Source organism: Loxodonta africana, chromosome 22 (genome assembly GCF_030014295.1).
Source record: "Loxodonta africana isolate mLoxAfr1 chromosome 22, mLoxAfr1.hap2, whole genome shotgun sequence".
NCBI classification, from domain to species: Eukaryota; Metazoa; Chordata; class Mammalia; order Proboscidea; family Elephantidae; genus Loxodonta; species Loxodonta africana.
Genome location: NC_087363.1, coordinates 24,024,644 through 24,040,525, shown reverse-complemented (window position 1 = coordinate 24,040,525; position 15,882 = coordinate 24,024,644). Strand labels below are relative to the sequence as shown.

The following is a 15,882-nucleotide window of genomic DNA, read 5'->3' as shown; positions in this document are numbered from 1 at the left end:
ATTTCCTGCAAAGCACTGAAGGTGGCGGCCCAGCCTCCTGCCCACCCTGCATGAATAACCCCCAGTCTCTTGACCTTCCAGGTCCCTGCCCTTTTACAGCCCTGTGCCCGGCCCCATCCCACCCGCCACGCACTGATATTGGGCGTCACCAGCCCCACGGGATTCAGGTACGTGAGTTCCATATTCCTTGCGAGTGTGGCTGCATACTCCTCCAGATGCCGTACCAGCCCTGCGCTGCCTGGGGAGCCCCCAGGGGCCCGCTGCCCCAGCGCTGCCCACAAATCCTCGGTCTCTGGAGCAAGCAGTGCAGAGCCAGCCCATAGCAGATTCTGGAGGAGGGAGATGGAGTTGGACTCAGCCAGGTAGGGAGGGTGTGTGCGGGGACAGGGCAGCCTGAGGGATCTGGCCAGGTATTCAGAGGGACCCCAACAGGCAAGGGGGCAGGGCTAGAAAAGACAAGGGAAGAAGAGCCTGGAGAGGGAGCTGATGTGGGGATCAGCTCTGGGGGGCTAGGGAGCAAGGGGGCATGGAGCTGTTGGGCCAGAGCCAGGGGACCGGAAGCAGAAGGTGCAGCCCCACCTCGTTGAAGTGGGCGTCCTGTGTGGCTGTCAGCCCAAAGCCTTGCTGATGGCTCTCAAAGGCCAGTAGGTGAGCCAGCAGGCGGGCAGTGACTCGGACATCCTGGCTAAAGTAGTGGTCAGTGTGGCTGGTCACTTCCCGTAGCCGCTGAGCCAGCTTCTTGGCCTCCATGGTATCCAGTGCTGTCTTATTCAGCTCTAGACCATCCAGCTGCCGAGACAAGGATGGAGGTGGGCATTCTATAGTTCATCAGGTCTTCACAGGGGGAAACGGGCACAGCTCAGGAGGCCAAGGGCTAGGCCATGCTATCTAGGGCCCACCACAAGCCTGGGGGAGCTGGGGCCCTGGAGAAGATGTGAGTGGAGTCTCACCAGCAGACTGAGTTCTCGGAAGGCAGGGGAGGTGCAGTTGAAGAGGTCAGGTTCCAGCCAGCCCTGGTCCTCATCACACAGCCGCACGGCAGCCCCTGGGGGCAGGCAACCCCTGGTAAGGCCTGAGGCCTGGACATCTTCACTGAGTTGACCACAGAACCCTCCCTTGCCCTAGGGGTAGCTCAACCCAGGCGGTTCCCAGCTGTTTGTCACTCAATCCCTGAGAGCCCTGTGGACCATCCTGAACCAATCATATAAAGGAGAGCACAAAGGCAGGTTTGTAGACACACACACACACACACACACACACACTCACACACACGCACGCACGCAAACACACACACAGACATGTGGCCCAAGACAAGCACACAAACACACAATGTTCTCTCTCTTACACAGAGACATGCTGACACAGATGAGGTCTTCCAGGAGTATTTTGTAACCAAAACGAGTGTGCCTGTGTGGGGTCTCACACAAGTTTTAACCACCCCAGTGGTGACTTTGCCACCATCTCTCCCCCTTGTCTGTGGGGTTGGAATGGGAAGTTGAAGGAGAATTGACCTGGGCCGTAAGGGAGTTCGTGGCCACTAGCAACAGGGACCCTGACCTAAGCACAGACCCTTCCCCATCCCCGCCAGACTCAGACACGTGCACAGGCATAGAAAGACACATGTGAGCATGCGCACATTGCCGATCTCTGTCTGGCCACTGCAGAGACCTCAAGCAGCAGGGAGGGCCCTTGGGAGCTCAGGCAGCGGGTGGGGGCAGTGGGGCCCTCAGACAGCAGGGAGGAGTTTGTTGGGGTCTCATATAGACAGAGAGGAGAGGTCTGTCATGACAGGCTGTAGGGAGAGGCCAGCAGGGACCTCAGGAAGCGGGGAGAGGCCTGGAGGAAGCTTATGAACCGGGGAGAGGTCAGCAAGGATCTCAGGAAGTGTGAAGGGGTCTGCAGGAACCTCAGGCAATAGAAAGGGGCCTCTGAGGACCTCAGGCATCAAAGATGGGCCTCTGGGGACCTCAGATGGCAGGAGGAAACTTCCAGGAATGTCAGGCAGTTGGGTGTAGCATTGAGAGATCTCAGGCAGCAAGGAGGGGTCTGCAGGGACCTCAAGCAGTGAGGAAGGGTCTACTGAGACCTCAGACAGTGGGGAGGGGTCTGCAAAAGCTCTGGCAATGGGAGGGGGCAGCACACCTGAGCAAACACGTACCCCTTACCTGCACCCCGCAATCCTGCCCAGAAACCAAGAGAAACAGACAGAGGCTCAGCGAGGGTGAAGGGAGGGACCCAGAGCCCTGGGGAGGTCAGAAAGGGTGAGGGGCCCATCAGGACCCCACCCAACTCCCACCTCTTTGCAGGAACAAGGGCGCCCAGCTCAGGAAAAGGGGCGGCTGCAGCAGTCAGAGGACAGGCCCACCCTCACCCTGAGCAATGCCCCTGCCCCCCACATACTCACCCAGGGCCCCTCGAGGACAGGGCACTGTGGCCAAGGCACCAAACTTGGTCTGGGGCCACCACACACTGGCTCTCAGGGACTTGGGACATGCATCATAGAGCACTGGGGAAAGAGAAGGCACTGACCCAGGTGGCCAGGGGTAGTCCAGGCGCCAGGGCAAGTGACAACTGCACCCACTGCCCCTCCACCACTCACTCCGGGCCTGCTGCCCACCACTCCCCTGCTGGCCTCACAGGAGCTGGCCTGTTATGAGGTGAGGTCAGCCCAGGTTCTATGACAGGTCAGCAAAGTATTTGGCGTGAATGTGGGGTTCCCTGGGTATAAGTAGTCTCTCTTAGATAAAGCCTCTCATGACCCCTACCCAAAGAGCCAAGCATGAAACTGATACTTGGTAGCAGCATGCTGGAGCCAGCTCTCTATGTGTGGAGCTGGGTGAAGACCGCTCACCCCGGCAGCCGCTGCCTGTCACCTCTGCAAAAGGACTGTCACAGCTGTTGCACTGGCGGCCAAGGGCTCCTGGGCGACAGGGACACTGCCCACTGTGAGGTGCACATGAGCGCGAGGTGGAGCCCACGGGGTAGCAGTCACATGGGAGGCATGAGTCACTGCCCCGAGGTCGGTAGTGGAACTCCTGTTTGAGGATGGGTCAGGGGCCTGAGGTCAGAAGTCAGGGCTTAAGGTAGGGGTCTCAGATCAGGGCTTGGTGAAAGAGTGGAGTCAACAGAACAGGGTTAAGGTAATAGTGGTCACAAGCCAAAAGATAAGGAAGGGGTCAGAGGTCAAGGACGACAGAAATTAGGAGTAAGAAATCAAGGTCAAGACTCAAGTCAGTGGCCGAAGTCAGCGAACTGAACAAGAAATCAATAGATCATGTCCAGGGAAAGGTTAAAAGGTCAAAGGCCAGGGGCCAGACACACCTTGCAGTGACACTGCCCATCTGTCTTGTCACAGTTGGGGTCAAAGCCCTTGTGAACGTCACAGTTGCAGGGACCACAAGTTGGGCTCCCCCACCATCCCCGAGGACACTGCTGGTCCATCCTGGGGGTGGACAGACAGGTGAGATGCCTCCATACCTCAGTGACGCCTCCCCCCGGCGAGGTCTCTCCATCATCTCAGCCCCCAGTTCCTTACCTGTGCTCACAGTGGTGTCCGAAATAGCCACCTGCGCACTCGCAGGTATAGCCATGGGGAGCTCCTGGGAGGTGCCGGCACGACCCCTGGTTCTGACATGGGTTCAAGAGACAGGCATCCACACAGCCTGGGCCATAGTAACCTGCAGGTTGGGTCAGGGGCTTAGGCCACTGGCCGCAGAGCATGGAAGGGAGCAGGCACCTGTCCTTCTCAGTTCCCACCTCCTCCAGACCCTCTGGGTCTCTCAGTCCTCACCATGGGTCCCTGGCTTCTGCCCAGATCACCCTTCCCCTGACCCTCTCAAGACCCCACCTGGCCAGCAGGTACAGGAAAAGGTCTGCCAGAGATCTCTGCAGTCAGCGTGTGGTGGGCAGGGCCCAGATGCACAGGCGTTGGTCACAACACAGCCAGGTTCCACATTCACTCGGTGGCTGGGGGGGAGCAGGGCTGGAGACCCTGAGGGCGTGGAGCCGAGCCATACCCCCTATGGACACAGCCAGCAAGGGGTGAGGCCCACATCAAGGCACCTGAGCCCTGTGTCCTGCAGAGCCAGCCTGGCCTGATGACCCCTGACGTGCAGTCTCCCCCAGACCCAAAAAAACCCCAGGCCCTGACCCTAACATCCCCAAGTCAATCCCCCCATGGGATGCCTAATTGTGCTGTCCCCAGTACAGACCCCTAATGACCCTTGATAATCTAACTTAGACTCTGACCTCCAATACCACAGAAAGGCTGGACTTGTCTGGTGGTGTCAGGTTACCCTCACCCATGACAACCTTCACTTGTATGTAGCTTTTTCAGGCCCCAAGGAGCCCCTCACCTCTAACCATGACCCTAATGCCCCCCGCCCCATATCATGCTTCTATGCTGACTCCCACCTGGATACAGCCGTCCAGACCCTGAGGGACCTCCTCCTCACTGCCAGGGGGCAGTCCTCCCACATGGAGTCGCTTTACCTTCAGGCCCTGCAGTTCATTCCCCACTGCCATGGTGTCCTGGGGGAGGGGACAGGTCAGCACTAGGGCAGAGGGGTTTGATAGACCCCTGCTTCATTCTAGGGTCAGTCAAGGCTTTGTTTTAGCTCTGCAAGATCATGCTCTGTTCCCTGGTACCAGGGATATGGTCTGGGAATGAATGGAGAACCTGTTGGGGCAGGGAGGGTGAGGTGGCAAGAAGGTTTCATTCCAGAGCTGGACCCAGAATGGACCTTGAAATTCTATGATTCTGACCTGGGGAACAGAGACCAGAGGGGGCTCCCAGGAGTCAGGCAAAGTGATCACTAGAGAGGTACCCGGATACCAGGGCAGAAATCTGGGTGGCCTCCATGGTATGAGGAGTACTTGACAGTGGACCAGTCTGGCTGGTGGGGTGAATTCAGAGCAGGGATACGAGGAGGGGCTTAGGGGAGAACATCAGTGGAGGGAGTTGACAGGAGCAGGGCTAAAGGTTGGGTCAAATGACATGGGTCTGACTGGAAAGCTGAGAACACAATACCCCAGGGTCAGAGGTCAGACCTGGAAGAGGCTAAAGTCCAATGAGACCATGAGGACATGGTGGCCCCGCCGGCCACCTGGTTCCTCCTGCAACTCCAGCCGCAGATCATGCCACCGGCCGTCACTGACTGTCACCTTGTCCAGGAGGAGGTGGGCAGCACGGCCCAAGCCTCTGGTCACCGTCACAGACAGCAACCCTCGATCCAGCTGCGGGTAGAGAAGCAGAGCTGTGGCATCAGAGCCCTAGTTGGGCTGGGGCTGGGAGTATCAGGAGGTGAAATCAGGGGGCTCAGAGGTCAGAAATATCAGAAGTCAGAATAGCAGAGTCAAGGCTATACCTAGGACACAGGAGTGTTGTGTCAGGGGTACCATGGTGCTAATAGTGGGGTCAGGGGACAGAGATCAGGACTGGGGGTCATGGAATGGTGCAGCTGGCACAAGAGCTGTCCTGGTGCCCTATGCCTGCTGAAGTTGTCATGATGGGGGACAGGGTCAAGGGACAGGGTCTAGAGCAGGGTCAGTACACCTGGCAGAGAAATATGCTGTGACTGAGCCTGAAACCATAGGACTGTTGCTGGTGGGTTGGAGAGCTGAGGGTCCAGGGAAGGATCAGGTGGGTAGACACACCTGGCAGAGGAGTGTGCTGTGTGGCCCAGCCTGCACCTGCATCAGGATCCCCTGCGTTGCCCGCGTCCGAAATGCCAGCCCCAGGTACCAGGGCACAGATACAGTCATGTCACTTCCAAAGTCCCAGCTCAGTGTGCCGTTGCCACGGAAATGGTAAGGATGAGTCATGGCTGAGGGGATAAGAGCAGCAGGGTCACAGGCCCAACCCCAGGTACAGATCTTACCCGGTAGGCCCCTCCTGCCCTGAGCTGCCCACTCACTGAGCCGACAGTCTTTGCCACCGAAGCCCACAGGGCAGTCGCAGATGTAGCCACCCCAGCGTTCTGAGCAGAGGCCGCTGTTCTTGCAAGGGCTTGAGTCGCAGAAGCGCAGCTTGGCCTGGCAGCCTGGGGAGGAAGGCACATGGGCGATGTGAGAACATAGGAGGGTGGCTTGAGTGTTGCGTAGGCCACAGGGGTGCAGAAAAGGTGACAGAGGCCATGATCTCAGCCCCATGTTTTTTCGGAGGGTAGGGGTTGGTGGGAGTAGAGCCCCAAAGGCAGAGCTGTGGCATGGTGCTTGTCAACAAAGGAGTCCAGAATAAAGTCAGACCTGGGGTCACCCCATGTAGCCCTCCACCCACTCCCTATGAAGGGAACAAGGCTATGGGCGGGGCTGGTGGGAACTACAGGCCTACCTGCTGTGGTGCCATTGTTTGCCGCGAAGGCCGCCATGTCAACTCGGCGGCCATCAATGTTCAGGTCCCGCATACAGCCGATGAAGTCCTTGTGGGACACGGGGAAGTTCTCGGGGAGGTTGGGGACACCCCCCAGGAGGAGGGGGCCCGTCAGGTCCAGAGACCTGGGGGTCAGGGGTCCGGGTCATTGGTGGGACTGGGGCCAGGGTGGGGTTGCTCCTGAGGGCTGTAGGAAGTGAGGGGTACGACTCAGAGGGTATGGTGATTGAGGTGGGGTATGAGGCCAGGCTGCAAAAGAGGGCCTTACTTCAGTTGTGGGGGCACAAAGGGGGACTCATGATAGGCAAGTAGCTTGGGAAAGGTGAGAATTCTGGGGTTGAGGGCTAGGATAAGGAGTGAGGCATTTGGGTGGCTGGGGTAGGAGATAGAAAAGTGGGAAGTCTGGAGGGCTGCGTACGAGATTAAGGTGCTAGGTGGGGATGTAGGGAAGTAGATAGACTGGGGTGGGGGAAGAGACTTGGGGGACTCTGCGGGAGTGGGGAGTCTAGGGTGGAATACAGGGTTGGGGGCTAGGGTGAGGTGGCTCTGAAGGTCTTAGGAAGTTGAAGAAGGAAATCTGGTGATTTGGGGGGGAAGGATGGGCAGTGTGACAGGCTGGGGTGAGAAGTGGGGTATGTGAAGGGTGGGGGTGAGTCTGGCAGGCAAAGGGCACGGGGACCAGGGCTGGGGGCCTCACTTCTTGGAGCTTGTCTGCACGCCAGCAGCTGCACAGGAGTAGTTGCCAATCTCAGCCCCAAACTGCAGGGCCACAGCCACGTCACAGTCATCCACGCTCAGCACAGCCACCTTGTCCTTGGAGGGACCCTGAGCACCCCCCAGAGCATCTGTCCGGGGCTAAGATCCAGGGACACCAGTCAAAAGGGCCTGCAGGGTGACCTCTGAGGGGCAGAACCTGGGGTCCCAGCTCCCTCCCCACACTCTCCCATGCCAATGGTAGTGCCTACCTTGTTGTAGTATTTCAGATGCACTGTATGCCACTGGCCATCACTCAGGCCCCCCGGAACTGTGGGGCTGACCACTGTGCTGGACTCGCCTGTTGGGGGGTGTGTGTGGAGGTTGTCTGGAGCTGCTGACTTGTTCCCACTCTCCCAGATTTGTCCCCACTCTCCCAGTCATTTAGGCACAGCTACTTCCAGGGTCACCCTGGATGCATCAGATCACTCCCCTCACTGGTGACCATCCTGGCTGGATCAGAGTGTCTTTAGACAGATGGGAAAAGCACAGGTTCCTTGGAGAGACGGACCTTTCCATAGGAAGTGGCCATGGGGACAGTCCACACTGTTGTCTGTTAGGTGTGTGATGTGGCAAATCCATGGGGACACAGAGCCCAAAACCCCCAGCCATGCCACACATACATGCATCCACTGGCCCCCACACACATACACCCTACGGGGGCACCCACCCGTGGAATATGTGAGCCGCACTTGCCCGGCCACGAGCTCCAGAGCCAGGAAGTCGTGTTTCTCGTTTAGGCGACCATTGTAGAAGAGCAGGCCGCTTGGCTGCACAGTTGAGAACCTGGGCGGGGATGGCAGGGCACGGCATGAGCCTCACACACCCACCACCCTATGACAAGAAGGGTCGAAGGGCGCTGCCCAGGCTGGGGTGAAAAAAGAAGCGACAAGGAAGAGAGGGACCGACGGGTGAGGCCAGTGCAATAACGCTCGCTCTGGGGGGTCGGGGTGTCAGGGGAGGGGGCAGTGCCCTGTGGGGTGTCAGAATGGGGCATTCAGGAATCTGAGTCAGGGTCTGAGCGTCAGGACGGGGACGCTCAGAGACGCGGGGCGGGCACCTACGAGAGGGACAGCGTGAGGTGGAATCGCTGTCGCAGGCCGCGAAACATGACGAAGGAACTTGGCGGGAAGGAGCGCGCCGCCACCTCACATCGCGGGCCCTCGAAGGCGCCGCCCGCCGGGCACTGGCAGCGGAAACCGCCATGAGGCGCGTCGGCGCAGGTGCCCCCGTTGTGGCAAACGCCCGGCACGCAGCGTCCGGCCTCGGTGTCCAGCTCGCAGTCTTCTCCTGGGGGCCAGGGCGCTTTCAGAGGCGGTCACAACCACGCCCCGCCCCTGCCGCACAGGCCCTGCCCCTCCAAGGCCAAGCCCCCGGCCAGTTCCAAGACCTCGGAAAGGCGGAACTCTCTGTGGGCACGCGCTCAGCGCGCCTGGCCCCGCCTCACCCTCGGTGCCGGGTCTGACCACACGCCCCCAGGTCCCGCTGTGCCACGGCCACGTGCTTTCGTAGCCCTGCCCCTGGCCATGGCCCATGCCTCCGTCATAGCCTCAGCCCTGCCTAAGGCCACTGTTCTTTCCAGGCCCTACGCTTTCCCTGGGACAGGCCCTACGGGCTCAGGTCTACGCCGCCACATCGGCCCCTGTAGGCTCAGCAGCGAGGCCCAGGCTGACTCGCCACGTAGTCCCGGCCCCGGGCTTTGCCTTAGGCTCCCCCATCTCCCGCCCCGCTTCCCGCCCGCCCCGCTCACCCGTGAAGCGCGGGCGGCAGACGCAGGTGTACCCGCCCTCGCGCCTCGCGCAGGCGCCGCCGTTGCGGCAGGGGTTTGAGTAGCAGAGGTCGAGCTCCGTCTCGCAGAAGTCGCCAGTAAAACCGGGTGGGCAGCGGCAGCGCAGGCCCGCGATGGGCTGGATAGGTCGGAAGAGCGTGGAGGCCGAGGCCAGGAAAGGCGCGGACGAGTCAAAGCGAAGCACGGACACGCATTTCATGTAGTTCTCACAGGGCTCGCGCAGGCACACGTTGTCGTCAAAGGGCAGCACATCGAGCAGCGAGCGGGCTGCGAGCGCGGCGCGGCGCACGTACAGCTGCTCCTGCAGCTCCTCGGAGCTGAACCAGGGTCCCGCAGCGCCCGCCCCGGCCCCGCGCGGCGCCAGCGCCGAGAAGCTCACGTTGAGCACGGTGCCTCCCACGTCCGTGTCGTTCTGGATGTTGAAAATGAAGACGTCCTCGGCGGGCGTGGCGAGAACCGCGGCCACACCTTCGAGGAAGTGGCCCAGCAGCGGCGACAGAAAGCGCTCCTGCCACATATTTTCAAGGCGCACGGTCAGGCTGTTCGCCAGCAACTCCTCGGTTATGATGACCACACGCAGCACGCACTGCGCCGTCACACTGTGTAGGCCATCTGTGGGCAGGGTAAGTGCAGGATCAGCCTGGGATCAGTGGCTGTGTCTACTTGGGACACCAGAGGGCTGGGGACAGTGACTATCCAGTCCTCCAGCACCTGCGAGTTAGCAGGCTGACCCCACCAGGACACAAGAGGATCTGGGGCTAGTGACCAGCCTCCCCACCAAGGTATTACCATGCTGCTGCTTCCCACCCCCACACAGGAAGAGTCTGGACCAGGGATCAACCAACCCCCACAACACCCTTGAGTCAAAAAGTCAGTCCCCCAACAGCACACAAGAGAAACCCTAGGTGGTCAGTGATCCACCCTCCCAAAAGTTATCATGGTCAGCAGGCCATTCCCACTCAAGGCACAAAGAGGAGCCAGGAAGGACCATTGGCTACTCATTCTCCCTACCTCCTAGCACAGCCGAACTGCCAAAAAACCCCTCCAAGAAACAAGGAGGGTTCCAGGTCAGGAACCGCCCACCCCATATCTCTCATGGATCAGCAAGCTGCTCTCCTATGACACTAGAGGGGGCCCTGGCCCAGTGACCATTAAATGCCCCTCTCCCCAGAACCCTGGGTCAGCAAGCTCTCTTGCTCCAGGTGAGTCTTGGACCACTGACCTCCTTTTACATGGTTCAGTAAGCTAACCACCACCCCAGACCTGGATCCTGTGATTTCAGTGGCCACTCCCAGAAATGAAGGTGAGACACTTATCTGCCTTGTTCTCCTTATTCCCAGACCCCACCACCTAGTGAGTGGTCAATAAAGATTTGTTGTTGAGTGAGTTGAGGGATAATGAAGGCTATGCCTTCTCTGACAAGGCCAGGAGCCTTTGCTCCAGACTCGGGGAATGAGGGCCAGTGAAGCTTGCCCTCTACCTCTGCAGCCCCCAGTAGGCATTGTGAGAGCCTCTCCAGCCTGCATTTTCCCATGAAGAAGGAGCTTGTAAACATCTGGAGCAGTGGAGGGAGGCAGGAAGTAGATTGACCTCTGGTCATTTTCCCAAAGGGCAGGACCTTGGTCAGCTCCTTACATAGCCACCAGGCCCCACTCTGCATGAAGCTGCCAGAATAAGCTGCTGTGCCTGACGACGGAACTATTGGACTCCCTCTCCTGCCCAGATGTGAAGGTCAGACTGGACCAGAAGTGACCCTTCCCTTCATCACAGCACAGGGATGTATGTGGGCTGACTGGCCCATGCTGGGACCTCCAGAGCATTACTGCAGGGTCTCTAGGACATTCTGGGGTGGAGAACTGTCCCTAGGGTAGTGGATAGTTCTTTACAGTCTTTATAGGGTCTGCTAGATGCCCTGGAATCTTTGGGGTTCTATGTAGACTTCCCAAGAATTTAAGCAGAGTCCCTGTGAGGTCTATGGAAGATCCTGTGGGGGTGCGGGGACCCAGCACTTGAGGGATTCTTGGAAGGTTTGGAAATCCCTTTGGTTTGCAGTGCTCTGTGGAGCCCCTGGGGCTGACAGTTCGGGATCACTGAGTCCCTTTCCTGCTCCCTGCCCCTCACCTGTGACAGTCACCAACATGGAGGCCACCAGTGGGCGGTTGTTGTCCAGCTTTCGGCTGAGTCGCAGCTCCCCACTGGTTTGGTTGACCATCAGCAGCTGCAGCTCATTGCCACGCTCAAAGGAGTAGAAGAGGCGGTCAGAGACATCAGGGTCGTAAGCAGGGATGCGCCCGATGATGCCCGAGGGGAAGGTATCTGAGCGGTTGGATACGTAATTGTTGAAGAGGATCTGGAAGTTATTGAGCACGGGGCTGTTGTCATTCTGGTCAACCAGGCGGACATGCACAGTGGCCCGGCTGACGAGAGGGGCAGATGTGGCCTGCACCACAATCACATATTCCTGGCAAGCCTCATAGTCCAGGTCAATGAGTGCCGTCAGCTCTCCAGAGAAGATGTCCATTTGGAACAGCTCAGGGATATTCCCCTCCACGATCTGGTACATGATGTGGGCATTGGGGCCTTCATCAGGGTCCACGGCAGTGATCTGGGCCACCACCGAGCCCACAACACTGTTCTCTTTCACCTGCACCTCAAACTCTTCAGCTGGGAAGACGGGTGCATTGTCGTTCACATCCTGCACTGTCACCTGGATGCTGACTGGAGTCCGAAGTGGGGGCACTCCGCGGTCCACTGCGTAGGCAGTCAGCTCATACACTGGCACTGCCTCCCGGTCCAGCCGCCTGACTGTGCGGACAATGCCAGAGGTGGGCTCGATGGTAAAATCTCCATCCCCATCTTCCCCGTTCTGGAAAGTGTACTGGACCCGGCCATTGGCGTGAGCATCCCGGTCAGTGGCTGAGATCTGCAGGACACTGGTGAAAGGTGGAGCATCCTCAGAGACCAGCCCTGGGTAGTGGGAGGCCACAAACTGTGGAGCATTGTCATTCACATCATTGACCATCACCTCCACATAAGTGGTGTCTGCCTTCTGTGGGATGCCATTGTCCCGAGCTGTAATGGCCAGTGTGTAGGTCACTTGGTCCTCGTAGTCCAGGGGGGCCTGTAGTGTAATGGCCCCTGAGTTTGCATCAATGCGGAACTGGGGCAGGTTGTCCTCCAGGAAATAGGTGATACGAGCATTCTCACCCACATCATCGTCAGAGGCACTGATGACCACCACGGTGCTTCCCACTGGCCGATCCTCATTCACGCTCACTGAGTAGTGGGTACTTTGAAAGACAGGCCGGTGAGTGTTGGCATCTGTGATATTGATGTGCACATAGCAGTGATCATGAAGGGCACGGTCAGATGCAGTTAGCACCAGCTTGAAGTAACGTTCCTGCTTGTAGTCAAGTGGCAGAGCCAGTGTCACCAGGCCCACGCCCCCCTGGGTGCTGATGGCAAAGCGGTTCCGGGTGTTGCCACCTGTGATCTGGTAGCTAATGGCACTGTTGGCATCACGGTCTACAGCGGTCACGCTGACCACACTGGTGCCCACAGCTGCATCCTCATTCAGCCGTAGGTGGTATTCCTTCATGGTGAACTCAGGCCGGTTATCATTAACATCCAACACAGTCACTGTGACGCTGGCTGAGGCAGAGAGTGAAGGTGAGCCATGGTCTCGTGCCTCTACGCCGAAGAAGTAATGCTCTACAGACTCACGGTCCAGAGGGCCACTCACAGAGACCCAGCCAGTGGCACTGTTTATCACAAAAGGTGTATCAGGTGCCATACCAGTTAGGGAGTATTCCAGTCGGGCGTTCTCCCCATGGTCTGCATCCACTGCCTGAATGTGGATGACAGAGTGGCCCAGAGGTGCGTTCTCCAGGACCGAGACCTGGAAGGGTGTGCTGACAAAGATAGGAGAATGGTCATTGATGTCCACAACCTGGATGCTGGCTAGACCTGTGTTGTTGGACAATGGTGGCCGACCTGCGTCCTGTGCACGGATGCGCAAGGCATACTCTCGCTCTGCCTCAAAGTCCAGAGGCGCCACAACCTGGATCTCGCCAGTGAGGCTGTCGATGGCGAAGTGGCCACGGCTGTTGCCGCTGATGATGTTGTAGTGCACCAGTCCATTAGCGTCCTTATCCCGATCGGTGGCGGTGACGCGCAGCACCACCGTGTGGGGGCGCACATCCTCGCGCACCTGTGCCACGTAGCGCTTCTCGCTGAACTGGGGGACGTTGTCGTTCTCGTCTAGCACGGTTATGTGCACACGCACGGTGGCCGAGCGTGGCCCAGGCTCCTGGCCCTGGTCGCTGGCTTCCACTACCAGTTCGTAGCTCTCCATGTGCTCGCGGTCTACGCCGCCGCTGGTGCTGATGAGGCCCGAGCGTGGGTCGATCTCGAAGGCTGCAGCAGCCGCGGCACGCGCTGCAGGTGGTCCCACAAAGCGGTAGCGCAGGTTCGCGTTGGGAGGCGCGTCGCCGTCAGTGGCACGCAACTGCAGGATGGGGTAGCCCTCCTCCACGTTCTCGCGAAGCGTCTCCCGGTACTGCGCTTGCTCAAACACCGGCTCGTGGTCGTTACGGTCAGCCACTGTTACAGCCACCATGGTGGTGGACGAGAGGCGCGGCGAGCCGTGGTCCTGCGCTGTAACTCGCAGGTAGTGGCGCTCCATGCTCTCGCGGTCCAGGGCGGCCGCGGTACGGATGAGGCCGCTGTGCGGGTCGATGCTGAACAGCTCCAGAGAGCGGCTGTTCATGAGCGCCGCCAGCGAATAAACCAGACGCCCAGCCTCACCCGCGTCCGGGTCCTGCGCCACCACGCGTAGTACCGCGGTACCTGCTGCTTCGTTCTCGGGCACCAGCGCCTGGTAGTTGTACTGCGGAAACTGCGGGTGGCGGTTTGCGGCGCGACGGGAGCGTGCCCGACGTACTGGGGAGATTCTCCAGGCTCCTGGCGGGGCCCCGGCCCCCGGGGGGCGAGGCCCAGGGCGTTGCGGGAGAAAGCGGCGGCGGAGGAGACTGCGAGGACGCATGCGCTCGGACGCCGGCTCGGGAGCTGTCCGAGAATCGCGCAGTGCTGAACGCAGGGCGGGAGCTGTCCTCGCCGTGCGCAGTGCTGAATTCAGTCCCGCACCCGATTTCGCAGCCTGGGGAGGACAGTCCGGCCGGGAGGCTGTCCCCTCCGCTCGGAATGCCGCAGGTCTCTCGCTCTGACGCCGGCGCCCCGGCGCCCACAATTCCCCGCAACAGTACGCGGTTCCCACCCTCTTGCGGACTCCTCTCCCAGCGTTCCGCTGGAATAACATCGGCCTGGTATCTTGGGGCCGAGCCAGAAGGTCCAAAGGGAGGGGCGAGCTGTCCCCCGAGCCCAGCACTCCTGGAGACAGAGCTTTCGGCAACAGCCCGTCTCTCTGTACTGGTCCTGCCCTCCCGCCACAGGAAATCTCCGGGCTCCAGCACAACGGAGACCCTGGGGCCTGTCCTGTCTCTCGCCCGCGGCTATCCAATGCCTGGGCCCCATGCTCAGCCCCTAGTACCGCTTCCAGCTGCTCAGCGGGCCCTCGACCACTCTGGACGTTTTGCCTTCCCCCTCTGAGCGCCACGAAAACGGGCCTCCTGACTCCCAGGCCAGGCTCCCCATCCTCTCGGACCTTGGGCGTCTCGGGACAAAGAGCTAAGGCTCCGCTGCCGCTCCGCGCCCAGGGCCCCGTAGAGGCAGCTGCCCCTGGGCCCCATCCCTGGCCCCCGCCGACCCCCAGCTCCCCCCGGCTTAGGCGAAACAAAGAGAGGAGGAGAAGCGGGAGGAGCGGGGTCTGCGGCCCCCCGAGACCCCGCCACAGCGGCCGCCTCGCCATCACCCCCTGCTTCCCCACACGGCCTCCGCCGGCCCCCGCCCGGGCCTGGGCCATGGGCCCGCCCCGCCGCTCGGGCCCCCTCCGGGGCCCCTGCCACCGCCCCGGCCCTCCGCCCCTCGGTCTGTCGCTCCGCACAGCTGCCGCCCTCTGGGCACCATCTACTCCGCGGCCAGAGCCCCTTTGGCGTGTGGCACCGGCTCCTGCCGCCCCCACCACAGCATCCCTGCCGCTGCCGCCGCCTCCTGCCGCTCCAACATGGCTCCCGGCCGCCCCGATGGTTTACTCCACCTCCGCCCCGACGCCCCAAACACTGTGGTATAACCCGTCGCGCATGGCAGCTCTGACTACCAAAGCTGTCGCCGCCATCTTTATTAAGGGCATAATTGCTGCCCAGGGTGCTGAAAAGAGGGCGGAGCTTCGCTGCCGTTGGGTCCGCCCCCTTCTATCTCGACCACCGCCCTCACCCGCCTTCCCTCCTTCTTGGGTGGCCTTCCTTCTGCTTGCAGGTCTCTTGTCCTCCTTCCTGTACACTACTCTTCAATCCTATCCCGAATTTTGGTCTGAAAATTTGGTGTCCAACGTTCCCAAGGCCCTGGGCAAGAGGACCATATGGAATCCTGGGGGCTTAGGGGACAATGGTCGGACGGGGGCCCAAACAATAGCTTCAACTGTTCGATCAACGAGTTTTATTTAACTCGAAGCATGCCGTGAACATCTGCTTGTTTGGAACACGCTTGCGGAGCATGTACGGGAGTTGACTGGCCCAAGGCTGCAGGATTAGGGGCCAAATTCTCCCTTGACCCCCAGGATCCCAGCGGTATCTCGAGCTGTGAGCTCCTCCACTGGAGGCTACACCCTCTCCCCAGGCCGCGGGTCCTGAACGCTCTGGGAAGCCACGTGGAGCCCGGTGTTGCTGCACGGCTGAGGGCCCGATTGCTCCAGATCCCCGCCCCTCACCCGCCACGACCACGTCCTTTAACCCCTTGAAGGGGCTAACAGAGGTTCAGCCCTCCTCTGGTGGTTCAATCCAGCTCTACCCTCCCACTGCAGCTCCTGGCATACACCGATCCCGGCTGGCCAATGAGCGAACTAGGCGGAACAGAC

At 60.1% G+C, this 15,882-nt stretch overlaps 1 protein-coding gene across 1 annotated transcript in view; it reads right to left on the bottom strand.

Moving 5' to 3' along the window:
- LOC100674516 (cadherin EGF LAG seven-pass G-type receptor 3) overlaps positions 1-14,778 on the bottom strand; it is a 39,460-nt gene extending 24,682 nt beyond the window's left edge. Inside the window, exons 1-19 of the mRNA XM_064274574.1 lie at positions 11,034-14,778; positions 8,874-9,524; positions 8,188-8,413; positions 7,794-7,909; positions 7,336-7,424; positions 7,068-7,225; positions 6,332-6,495; positions 5,916-6,041; positions 5,656-5,825; positions 5,050-5,235; positions 4,414-4,530; positions 3,848-4,019; positions 3,536-3,677; positions 3,322-3,442; positions 2,852-3,035; positions 2,405-2,506; positions 951-1,045; positions 580-789; positions 134-329 (exon numbers count right to left, since the gene is read on the bottom strand). Coding sequence (XP_064130644.1) covers positions 134-329; positions 580-789; positions 951-1,045; positions 2,405-2,506; positions 2,852-3,035; positions 3,322-3,442; positions 3,536-3,677; positions 3,848-4,019; positions 4,414-4,530; positions 5,050-5,235; positions 5,656-5,825; positions 5,916-6,041; positions 6,332-6,495; positions 7,068-7,225; positions 7,336-7,424; positions 7,794-7,909; positions 8,188-8,413; positions 8,874-9,524; positions 11,034-14,778 — 6,970 coding nt within the window. The remainder of the gene's footprint in view (positions 1-133; positions 330-579; positions 790-950; positions 1,046-2,404; positions 2,507-2,851; positions 3,036-3,321; positions 3,443-3,535; positions 3,678-3,847; positions 4,020-4,413; positions 4,531-5,049; positions 5,236-5,655; positions 5,826-5,915; positions 6,042-6,331; positions 6,496-7,067; positions 7,226-7,335; positions 7,425-7,793; positions 7,910-8,187; positions 8,414-8,873; positions 9,525-11,033) is intronic.
- Positions 14,779-15,882: the final 1,104 nt, after the last annotated feature.